The 12,267-nt window shown below is 41.1% G+C and overlaps 1 protein-coding gene across 4 annotated transcripts; it reads right to left on the reverse strand.

The window, feature by feature from the left end:
• Nucleotides 1-1,169: 1,169 nt before the first annotated feature.
• On the reverse strand, nt 1,170-11,653 carry LOC308101118 (inhibitor of nuclear factor kappa-B kinase subunit alpha-like). 4 transcript variants are annotated; one of them, XM_080450471.1, is made up of 22 exons: nt 11,341-11,653; nt 10,098-10,210; nt 9,903-9,997; nt 9,665-9,782; nt 7,306-7,375; nt 6,805-6,893; nt 6,468-6,557; nt 6,250-6,374; nt 6,024-6,131; nt 5,774-5,909; nt 5,485-5,685; nt 5,228-5,330; nt 5,014-5,137; nt 4,327-4,478; nt 4,167-4,228; nt 3,642-3,751; nt 3,395-3,444; nt 3,133-3,241; nt 2,758-2,905; nt 2,273-2,322; nt 2,062-2,172; nt 1,170-1,681 (listed from the first exon to the last, which is right to left on the reverse strand). In XM_080450471.1, exons 2-22 carry the CDS (start codon nt 10,200-10,202, stop codon nt 1,615-1,617), a joined length of 2,223 nt encoding a protein of 740 aa, XP_080306597.1. In that variant the 5' UTR covers nt 10,203-10,210; nt 11,341-11,653; the 3' UTR covers nt 1,170-1,614. The 4 variants fall into 4 exon arrangements, with proteins under 4 accessions (XP_080306597.1, XP_080306596.1, XP_080306595.1 ...); XM_080450472.1 differs by having other exon boundaries at nt 1,544-1,681; nt 2,073-2,172; XM_080450470.1 differs by having other exon boundaries at nt 2,073-2,172; nt 6,250-6,557.
• Between the last annotated feature and the right edge of the window lie 614 nt (nt 11,654-12,267).

The following is a 12,267-nucleotide window of genomic DNA, read 5'->3' on the forward strand; positions in this document are numbered from 1 at the left end:
GTGTATATTTCTTTCAATTCTTGCCTTAGTCGCCTACAATGACATAGGCAGAAGAAATACAGTGGTTAAAAGTTTGTCAATAACTTCCATAACATATTTCAACAGAGCTCTAGCAATGTTTGATTTATCTATCGTATTTTTTCTGTGTTACAGGAAATCTCTTGGCAAAATATTGAGGCCATCTCCAGTGGAAGTTATTTGTTACATAGGCTGCCATTACAAGTTACATACATACGGTACATATTTTATCCAGTAGAGGTCATCCTTTGCCTAATAGGTCACTTTTGTAAATGTTGCAAATGTCTCTACTTGTTCAAGAAGCATATTCTGCAAAATTGTACTCCTATTTTGAACATGCACAAGTATTTGAACAAGTATATATTTCACATTGTCTTCTTGTTACATGACTTCTTTCTTTATTCTCTTCCCTTATGACTCTTGAAACTGCAAAATGTTTGGAGCTTGTACAAACAAATATTTCACCCATCCTTTTACACCTGTACACTTGTGATGTGACAATAAAGTTGTATAAGTACCGTATTTATTTATTTTCAAAACAAGGGGAGAGAAAACATTCCCTTACTTATATCCCCTTTAATCCCTTAAAATAGGCCATACCAGCCCTGACGAAAAAGGATAGTTATTTTGTATTATAAAACAAAACGCCAGACACCAGAGGGCTAACAATTATTGATGTTTTAAACAAAACACGTATATTGTGGCATACTTTTATAAAATGAATACACACTTCATCATGCTTGGCTTGGCAGCAGCTTATCTTGTTCAATTCACTAATAACAATAAATAAATATTTTTTAGTTAGAGTGAAACATATTTAAAGTTAGAACTATACATATACAGTATGTCTAAAATAAACAGTGCACCATAGAGCAGTAATGTGTGGCCAACAGCCAACAGTATTGTGTAAGCTGACAGGTAACCGGAACGGTCGCCCCAAAACACGCTCGGCCCCATTTTTTTAGCTGACCGCTCGACCCCAGCGGCGGACCAGTCACCCCGCTTGAGCAAAACTCTCGCCCCCAACGGCGGACCACTCCACGCCAGTGCGGAACGCTTGCTCGGAACACTCGCCCGCCAGTGCGGAACGCTCGCCCCGCTTGGTGAGAACAGACTACAGCCCCGAACATGAAATTAGGAAGTAGTTAGGCGTGTTTTAGGGCGACCGCTCTTGTATTCAAAAAACCTTTACAACGACGGAGGCGCGCCGTTTGAAGCGGACTTAAGCCACGAAAGGCACCGCCGAGCGAGCTCAGGCGAGCGAGTCACCATGCCGAATGTGGTGAAGTGCGCTTCAGCCGACTCAGCGCCATTCCAGTTACATCCCGATAGAACCGTTAATCACCCCCCTCCGAGGTCGCCGGATTTGCGGGGACGACCGTTCCGAGCACGCCGGATTTGACTGGGGCGACTGGACCTTGGTGGCCAGACATACATGAGGGCGACCGCTCTGACGTCACTGGATTTGACCAGGGGCGATTGTTCTTGTATTCAGCTGACATCATGTGGAATCACAAAGCTGTCAGCTAGTGCATTTCTGATAAGGCACATGCTAATATAGCTGGTTTATTATTCTTCACGTGTTCAGCCCTCTGGTCAGTCTCTACAGCTTCTGTGAATCAGCTTGTACTGATCCGTACTGAATCCAGCTCCAGTCTTCATCCTTGATTATAAACAAAGAGGTTTCAGAATCTAGTAATAGTATTTAAGAATGCACATTTGTTTTATTTCATCACAGTAAAAATGTTACCAATTCAATTTCCTGTTTTATAAAAGCTGCACCCCAAGACAGGATGCACTACAGCATTCAGCAAAAATAGCAGATAAGTTGCGAGCTTGTAGATCTGCTATTTTTGGCAAAGACATTTGGTGTGGATGGAAAAGTGGGGGTAGGATAGAGTCCTAGGGGACCCCAGGCAATGAAGTATATAGGGTTTAAGTGGTTAACAAATGCTCCCACCAACCCTTTCTCTGGAGCATTTGAAGATTATGGAAGAGATCAGCTGGCTTGAGAGACTACAAAATCATTGACTCAACTCTCACCCATATCGTACCATGACATTGTGTTCCATCTCTTGGGTAGTGTCCTGCAGCAGAGAAGTCAGCTGATTCAGATAATGCTGATTCTCCCCCAGTAAGTATTGAACCGACTCTCTGAAAGATCAATAGACTGGTTATCCACAACATATTCAGGTACACATTATGACACAGATCTGAACTTGCGCCAGTGAGCTGAGTCTTGTGTGGTTCTTACCTCTCAATGTACCCGGGCAGAGATGACTGTGAAGGAGAACTTTTCTGGGCCTAAAGACACACCCAAAGACAATATATATACAGTATATATAAAAGAATAAACATTATTGCCGGGTTTTCAACCGGAAAATCTGACATGACACTTTCTAGGTGCATTCTGTGTCGAGTATTGGCTCTCAAATGGTGCAGGAAAATATCTGCCAGCCTATGTTAAACAATGCGTTTCGACGCATTAGGTACTATATTTTTGTGCACAGGATTCAAGTTAAGAACTGGCAAATAATAATAATTAAGTCTGTGTTATGTCATCCTAAATTATTTTAATGTATAAATAATATAAATTAAACAACTACACTGGTTACATATGTGTAAAGACTTTTGTACATGTGTTTTTAACAAGCTGTATTTATTATCCCATTTTACAGTTCCCGAATAGCCATTGATAAATATGTACATTTTAGTACCATTTATCATATATTCACTTACACAGGCAATCTTGAGCAGGTACCAGATCTCTCTTTGTCTTTTCATCTGCATTTGCATCACTGCTGCCTCAGTAGCTTTTATGTTCTCCACAGCTCTCTCCAACTTTGGGAACAAATTGACAATGCGTCTCTTACACACCAGGATCGTACTATAAAAGGAAAAGAGGGGGAGAAAAGAAAATGTAAATACAACTATATAAAGTATATACAAAATACAAACAACAAATATAAAATCGGTAACCCCTCATTCTGTTTTACTGCACTGTGTGTGTGTGTGTGTGTGTGTGTGTGTGTGTGTGTGTGTGTGTGTGTGTGTGTGTGTGTGTGTGTGTGTGTGTGTGTGTGTGTGTGTACACTACAGCAGTGGATTAAGTACCTTAGGTGAGTGTACAAGTCTTTTAACACTCTGTCCTGGTTCTGAACAGTTTGCAGTATGGCCTTCACCATCTCTGAGCTGTCACTGTAGCCATGTGGAGGGTCAGGACCTGCACCAATAATAATAATATTTATGTACAGAGCACTTATCAAAGCAATGTCACAAATGATTTGCATAAAACTGATTTCATACTAAATATTACATTATAGTATGCCATGCAAAGTGTATACCATATTCCAGTATAAATGGACTGTATACTAACTTTTGCATTTAGCTTTCAGTTGCTTGTAGAGTTCAATGGCCTTTTCCTCCCTGAAAAGATAAATAGAGCAACCATCTACTACAGTTATACAAAATGCTGTATATACCCAGAACATCATTATGACGAGTTTCACACGGCAACCATTTGTTCTTACGTCATACTGGGCAGGTGGGAAACCCCAGCCCGTCAATAACATAAGATCAAGACGGCTACCACGTGACGTAAATAAGGCCAAAAAGACACTGACAGCTGTTCCATGATGTCTGCTTGCCTCCTGGCAAATGGACTTCTCTGCAGCTCCACAATCTCAGAATGCAGAGACACTATCTCTTCATCTAGATACCCCACTTCTGCTACCTACAAAAAATGTTTAACAAGAATAAATATATAACATCGTGCATTCACACTCAATTGCTGCCCATAAATATTAGTTAATCAAACTAATTGATTTAATAATATACATACAGTTGTGTAATGTAATGTAATTTAGATGGCATGTACTGTAACAGATGCTAGGTTCATTGTTTACCTGGTAGTATTCTACATCCTACAGTCTCAATGTGAAGATTGTTATTTCAAAAGTATTGTGTTTACACTGATGCCAAATTCTTGGTTAACCTGGGATCCTAGTTTCTTGAGACGCTACACTGTCTTTCCGCATTCTATGTGAGAGCATGTGATTACCTTGCCTATTGTAAGTCGCTTTGAATAAGAGTGTCTGCTGAATGCCTAAATTGTAAATGTACTGTAACTGTACTACAAAGCACCATACCTGTATAAACCCAACCGCCTTCTCTTCATTTTCCTGCCAGGTCTTCAGCATTTTCTCTGATGCTACGGACAACAGATGTTTTTACAGTTAGACCTTCTGACTGAGCTACAGTGCTTATTTTCAGTGAGGTTTTTTGACAGAGCGGGGAAGGTCTACTCACAGATGCCCGTATGTCTCTGCTCTGTGTACTGTTCCAGGTCGTAATCAATGCTGCTCTTAAAGAAAGACAATCTGGCTTTGAGCTGCTGCGACTGGGAGAACAGCAGGTTCTTATAACGCGTTAAGTTGGTGTTGTAACGCAGCAGACTCAGCCTACATGTGCACAAACATAAAGACATCCATGCAAACAAAATGAGGGAAACATTTCAGGATTCGTGCATGTGTGCTGTATGCTTAAAAGCCCGGACAGACTTTAATATCTATACTTTGGCCTGATACTAAAGTCTGGATGTTAGTAACATAATTTCTAATGCACAACTTCAAACAACAGTTAGCAGCATGGATGTGAATACATAAGAATTCTGTCATCAATGTATTAAGCCAGAAACATAAAGGACATTTTCTCAATAAAACGATTTATTTGTGTGTGTATACAGTATGCACAACACTACTGTAACTGCTGCACCACATCATCTCGAACTATGGCTGATAACAGCCATAGTTAAGTATAGCAACTCAATGCTCTGGCAATATACTGTACATGGTGCAGCAGCTAAAGTTGTCTGTACGCACAATTTGTTTTATTGATCATGTATATGAACTTGTGCTGCCTGCCTCCAGACTTTAGTATCACATCAGATTATAGATACTGAAATCTGTCTGTACTCTGTACCACATGTGTACCTACATTGCAGCCCTCTGTCCCTGGTACAGACGTATGTAATCTTCTTTGAGTCCACAGATGTAGCTCACTGCTTCTCCCCATACTTTTCTCAATGTAGCCAGTGGTAACTGAGTCTTGGTCTCCCTAACTGAGATACCAAATACATGTTTTTCATGATAGAAAGCACAATAGAGACAACATGAAGAGAGCGTCACTCACAGCAGAGTAAATGTTCTACCTATAAAGTTGACATTGTCTGGCAGAGGTCTAGCAGTCAGCGGTCCAGAGTATTTGGTAAGGCTCTTATCAAAAAGGTAAACAACGGAGCTGTCCCAGCCTCGCTGAGGAAACACAAAAAAACATTACAAATTATTATCGATTATTTGTCGAAGAAGAGTGCTTGTTGGTGGGGTCTGTTTAACATGGTCTATGTATTTGTTTGTGTGTGTATGAGTGTGTGTGTGTGTGTCTGTGTGTTAGTTTATAGTGGATTACCAGTCCATCAGGGAGGCATTGGGCAGGCGCCTGGCGGGGGTCGAGCGAGATCCCAGCCTCCAATAACAGTTCTTGACTAAGCGGGGGGATCGGTGTGTGAGTGTGTGTCTCCAGACGCTGCTGCAGAGAGTGTAAGCTCTCCTCAGGATCCAAAACCAGGGAGTGCAACTGAGCAGATGTCATGTCCAACACATGGATCACCTGAAAAGAATCAGAGCGAGAGAATGGAATACATTTAGCAGGCAGTCTCCTGAGGAGGCACCCGAAACCATTAAAAGCATTCAACAACCTTCATGTTGAGAATATTCTGCAGAGCACTGTAGCAGCTGGGTTGGTTGGAGTCAGCGTCCAGCCCACCACCACGTGTTGCTGGGTCCCACAGCAAAAGCATCTGTAGAAGTGACTCCAATGGCTCCAACACGGGCCTGCGTGGATGTGCAAGAACACAAACACATACATACATACAAAAGCTACAATTGTTGATGCTGTTGCACCACATATGTTCAGGTAAAAGGTTCACAAGATGATTTTGTCTGTACCTGCTGAGATTGTTGGGGTAAGGAACGTGTGTAGAGAATCTGACTTCTCCATTCATGTCTTCTACTGCCATGATGTCTTTGGGACCTTTGTTCTTGACTTTAGCTGTCCTGCAAAATCACATTGCAGTATCTTTACTCCGCACCATTTAAAACATACAGCCTCGGGTATGTCTTCAATACACCTCCACATCAGAAAGTAAAAGAGAATAAATGTATGCAGACATACCATTGTACAGGTTGCATGTGGTGTAAAAAGGGACGAAAGCCACAGGCACATTCAAAAATCATGGTCCCAAAGCTCCAGTAGTCCACAGTCACAGTGTAGGGTTTACTCTCAAACATTTCAGGGGCCTGGGACCCAAAGACAATAGCCCGTTCTTTATTCATTCTTATTATTTCAAAACTTGTTTGCTTGAAATTAACTGATACTGCCAAAACACTTACCAGATACTGTAGAGTTCCAACAAAGGACGTGCAAAGACTGCCCTGGTCAAGGTCTTTCGCATAGCCCAGATCTATGATTTTATGCACCAGCTAGAATGCAAAAGTAAGTGCAGAATGTATGGTAAGTACAGACACAAGAAAATGTGAATAGACAGTTAAGAAGACTGTGTATGTGCAAGTGTAACCACCTGGACGTGAACCCAGTTCTCCCGCATGGGAAACCAAACAATACCCATCATCCAAGAGTAATTTGTCTCTTAGTCAGGGTAGATATTAGGCTTCTAATACAATACTACTCTGCTACATACTGTAAGTATATGAGAGAAAATTAACTCACCTTTCCGTTTATCTCTTGTAATACTATGTTCTCTGGCTTCAGGTCTCTGTGGATGATCTTATTTTCATGGAGATACTGGACACCAGAACCTGAGCATGTGATCAGAAATGTATACGTCCCATGAAGAATACACACCAGTTACTGTATATTGGTGAGGAACAGATCGCAAGTTACAACTATAAGTAGAGGAAATGTCTCGGATCTGATTAGATTAGAAGAGATTAGAAGAAGTCCGGATTTCTGAAAGGTCATCAAATAAAGATAAATAAATAAATACAGATGGGATGTTCACTGTCCAGGTGGTGCAGGGGGAAAGTTCCTGCTCACCATCGTGAGCAGTGCCTGGCAATGAATATAATTGGCTGTGTTCAAGGGTATTAAGAGAACTTCATATGGAGTGTGCGACACATTTTTTCTCTCCGAATTATGTCACATCCAATTGCTTTCCAAGTGAAAACATCACAACACTGAATTTCTGTCAAAAAGACAGAAAAACCTTACCAATATCACGGAGAAGGGCGAGAACTTCACTCTCCTTTAACCCACAGCAGTTTTCTGGCTTATTCAGGATCTAAATGGGGAAATGCAAAAAATTGTAACACTGCAGTGCGTGAAAAGACAGTTAGTTTATGGAGAAAATCTAATTTATGTAGCATGATTTAACCCGTCTCTACAGTAGTTAGCAGTACGGGTGCAGTCACACCAAACTTTAATTCTGCTTATTTAGACGGATTCTTACAATGCTTTTCAATGGGAATGAAGCGTCTTTTTGGCGGAAATCCTTGAATGCCATGCCATTAGAGGATTTCAGCAAAAAGAAATCGTAAGTTCGGTTAGACCGCACCCTAACATGTATTTATTTACTTAAACAGTTTCTACAGCATAAGTAGAGCCTGACTAATACATTGGTCAGCGAATATTATCAGCTGATATTGGTCTATCACAGATATATCGCTATTATTGGTTTAGGCCTATATGAAAACTTTTTTTTTTTAGAGAATATAGAATGCTTTGGAAATAGTTTTTTAATAGTGATTAATATTGGCTAATATATCGATAATAATCAACATCTGACTCTAAATGCAAGGCAAGGGGACAATAAATCCACTGAAATGTCTTTGTTAATTTGCACTCATCAGAACTATGAGTTCTGCCATGCTATTCTGCCATGATGGGCAGAAAGGGCAGAAAGGTTAGAGGAGCGCCCTCGTTGCCGGAAGGTTGCCGGTTCGAATCCCCGGACCGGCAGCAAAAATCGGGGTGGGGAAGTGAATGTTCACCACTTCCCCAACACCGCTGAAGTGCCCTTGAGCAAGGCACTGAACCCCAACTGCTCCAGTGGAGCTGCTTAGTGGCCAACAGCATAAGACTGTGGTTGCACTAGTCAGCTCCCAGGTTTTAATGTGTGTGTTTCTATGTGCAGGGCGTTGCTGAAAATGAGCACTTGTGCTCAGCTACTACCCTGGGTAAATAAATAAAAAAAAGGAAAAAAAATGATGTCCAGGACCTGGGTAACTAATGTCGTTCTGTACTTCTATGGAATGACAATAAAACTCCTTGAACCTTGAACTTGAAATGCCTCAAATGATTGCTTATTGACACCTAATCTATAACCTCTACAACTTTATTTCTCATTCTCAAATGTTTTCATGAATGTTTGGAGAAAGATCTTTCAGAACTTGTGTCGGTCACAGGTATAGTTAGACAAACAATCATTGTATTGCAGTGGCTACGGACACAATAGGCAGAAAGGAGTGGTGCTTTGTGAGTAATATGTGGACCTGAGAAAAGGTCGATTTAATTGTGTGTTTCTGTATGACAGCAATGTGTTGGAAAGTCCACCTCATAGAGTCATCTTTATACTGGTCAGCTAAGAGACTTGCTGATTTAAACAGATCTTCATTGGATTCTTGTGGGCATAAAAACCTGAATCTCTTTGTGACCTTTTGCATGCCACAAAACCTACATGTGACTTCTGCAATGGCAATGTCTATAGTTGAGTAAATTCTTTGAAGTGCTCCTTGGCATTCAGTGGCGGTTCATTCTAACCCTAACCAAGAAAGGGAATTCCCCAGGAAGGCTTTGAAGAATAAAGAGATGTGTTACATTGGTTCATAAATTAGCTAAATATCAAAGTAAGCCTTGCCGAGCCATGGGGCCCATAGGGCAGGAGCCTGTCTCCTGTTTCTGTACTAGCGTGAGGCGGCTTGATGTAAAAGTACTGTACATCTCTCAGCCATGATGTAAAAGTACACCCCCTGGACATGACTCTGGTATGTGGCAGGGACTTACCCCCAATCCAACCCTTCATTCTGAGTGCCAAGCAGGGAGGCATTAGGTCCCATTTTTATAGTCCTTGGTATGACCCGACCGCCGACCGGAGAATCAAACCCCAACCTCCCAATCTCAGGGTCGGACACTTTAAAGGAATATTTCACTTTCAAATCAAATAAACATAAAAAAACATTTTTTCATATATTTATTTTATTTTATTTGAAAGTGAAATATCTCTTTAACCACCTATTCAATTTATCTTTTTTCATACTTGAGATTTGTCTATCCTGTAACTTAATTATTTTGACCCTTTGGAGATACTCTGTTTATTTGCTTCAGTAATTACTGTATTACTTGTGAGTATGCAAAAAAAACTAAAACTAATAAACAAAACGTTTAAAAAAAATTAAAAAAAACACACAAGGCCACTGAGCTGGTGATATCAAAATGTACCCCTATTTAATTTTTTTATTTATGCAAGGTCTGTGTGGATTTGCTGTGAGGCAGGGCCTGCATTTCTGGCCCCCTGCCTTCTCAGAGGGGGTATATTTTATGGTCCTGGTTGTTAGGTCTCATCATCCAGTACCTTGCGTAGGTCTCCTCTGGAGCAGTATTCCATGGCCAGAAGAGGAAGGTCATTTAGAGCAATGGCACTCATCTCTCCTGGAACCTCTCTGGCTTGAACTACATTCACATGGCTCAACCTGTCAGGAAGAGAAGATCAAAATGCACTGAACAGGGTCAAGGTGGTTAGCTATTCAAGTTACTGTGAAAGGCATTAGTTGCGTTGGCAAGACATTCAGTCGATGGCCACCTGCACTCACTTCTTCATGATCTGTATCTCTCTGCTCCAGCGATCTTTGTTCTTACAGTTAAGCTCCAGACGGCACAATTTCACAGCGATTTTCTCTCCCATCTCCTGTACCAAACATACATACAAACAAACAATAAGTAAGTAACAACACCTGAAGCTGTACCAGGACCATGAGTATTGTGTAGTGGGTGGAGCCATAACTTACAAGGTGTTGATACAGGTAGACATGGCCAAAACCCCCTGTACCCAAGCGCTCCTTCATCTCCCATGAGCCACACAGCTGGTTCTGTCTGAGGGGAACCCTCTCCATAGTGTCACCTGTGAACATAGTGCTTCATTGACATGATAGTTTTATGGTACACAATAGCTAATCTTGAACATCTTGACACATGACCAAAAACAGCAGTCACCCAATCCAGTAGTAGCCCTAGAATGGCTGTGGTATTACATACATTTCATGTATTCCATGCAGTGGTGGAAAATGTACTCACATGTTTTACTTAAGTAAAAGTACCAATACTGCAATGTAGAAATACTCTGTTACAAGTAAAAGACCGGAATTCAAAATGTACTTGAGTAAAATTATAAAAGTATTGGTATCAATGTACTTTAAAGTACCAAAAGTAGAAAGTACTCATTATGCAGAATGTCCCGTTTCAGAAGTTTTCAAATAAAATGTATTAAAATCTTTTGAAAATAGCAGATCTACAAGCTCACAATGTGTCATGAGGTTGTAGATCGGCTATTTTCAAATGGCCAAAAATGTATAAAGGGCTGAAGTGTCTAGGGCTATACTAATCTAACCTTAGATCAAGACTATCGTAGATGTATTTTATCGATTTTGACATGTTTATATCTACGACAGTCTTAGCGACCACACCCCCAGTGTGCCCTGGAATGTCACCAGTAAAGCCCGTATTTCTGTGTACAAATGCAAAATATAAGGTGCTTACCCGCTTACCCCAAATGTTAACTAGGTTTCCGGAGTATTTGTGCAATGTATTAGTCCATATTTTTCAATAAAGAAGTGTTTTAATCCCGTCTGTGGCCGATTCTGTTAGAAGTTCCTAGTGGGCGGTCATGACGGGGCGCATCCGGTGAAAACTGGAATTACACTCGATGTAAACAAACGAGGCGGGGGGGATGGCGTTCGGCCACAGGCGGGATTAAAACACTTCTTTATTGAAAAATATGGACTAATACATTGCACAAATACTCCGGACACCTAGTTAACATTTGGGGCAAGCGGGTAAGCACCTTATATTTTGCATTTGTACATGTTTGGAGAAATACGGGCTTTACTGGTGACATTTCAGGCCAAACTGGGGGGGTGGTCGCTAAGACTCTCGTAAATACGAAAGTAAACGTCAGACTCGACATAATACATTTACGATAGTCTTGATCTACGGTTAATATACCAATCCATAAACATAATGTCTGCAACTCACCTGCTGGGCCAGTCGAGAAAATCAAAGTTCTTCTTGAGCGACAATGTTCTTATTATTTGTCAGAGAGTTTCCATGCTGTGCGCTGTTGTTGTGCGACGTTCTGTCGCACAATTCGACGAAGTGAACTAACGAAAAGATCCCAATGCGCATTTCGTTAAATTAAACCTTCTATCCTCCCCAGTCCATCACACGTTGTGTGTTGGTAATGTTCTCAACAACTCTGTCTGAACGACAACAACAACAACAACAACAACAGAGCTGCCTCAACAAGTGAAAGTATATATAAACTGAACTGCACTCTGAACTGACAGCCAGCCAGACACCCCCTCTACGCATGCGCCTACACACCACTGAGCTTCATAGCGGGCGCGTTCGAAAATTACGCACCGGAGCACACTCGCCTATTAGTTTGTATTGGCCAGTGCGCTCAGTGCTGTATTTTCGAACGCACCCAGCATAGGGATGGACAGTCTGCCCGTCTGCAGCATAGACTGTATAAATGAGAGGTCTGCAGCAGCGTTCAAGAACCAGTGTTGCCATGTCTGCTTTTTATAAGCGACTTTGGGCTTGTTTTTCTGTAAAGTTGCTTGTAAAAATTGGTAGTTGTGGGTTGCGGGGGGTGTAGATGCTTATTTAGGCTTGCTTTCAAAAAAATATATATTTTAACCAGTGGTTCTCAAATATTGTCATGAAAATGTTTTGGTCCAGGGAGCATTTGTGTTGTTAGAATGTTTATTAAAAAAATCCAAATATTCCAAATTTTCTGAAAATAGCAGATCTACAAGCTCATAACGCGTTGCGTCGCGGTGATGATTTTAACTATGTGCTCATCTGGCATAGTTGCTTCTTTTGGGCTTGTTTTCTTAGATCTGGTTGCTTATCTCTCTCACAAAACCTGGCAACACTGACAAGAACCATCTCACATGT

The sequence above is a fragment of the Gymnoscopelus braueri genome, assembly GCF_963280865.1.
Source record: "Gymnoscopelus braueri genome assembly, chromosome: 14".
Classification (NCBI taxonomy): Eukaryota; Metazoa; Chordata; class Actinopteri; order Myctophiformes; family Myctophidae; genus Gymnoscopelus; species Gymnoscopelus braueri.

Coding starts and splice junctions, on each gene's coding strand:
- LOC308101118 (XM_080450469.1), bottom strand. CDS start 10,202: ATGGAGAGGGTTCCCCTCAGACAGAACCAGCTGTGTGGCTCATGGGAG. Junction 2,173..2,272: donor CTGCCCGGGTACATTGAGAG/GTAAGAACCACA, acceptor TTGATCTTTCAG/AGAGTCGGTTCAATACTTAC. Junction 1,682..2,061: donor AATGTCATGGTACGATATGG/GTGAGAGTTGAG, acceptor TTTATAATCAAG/GATGAAGACTGGAGCTGGAT.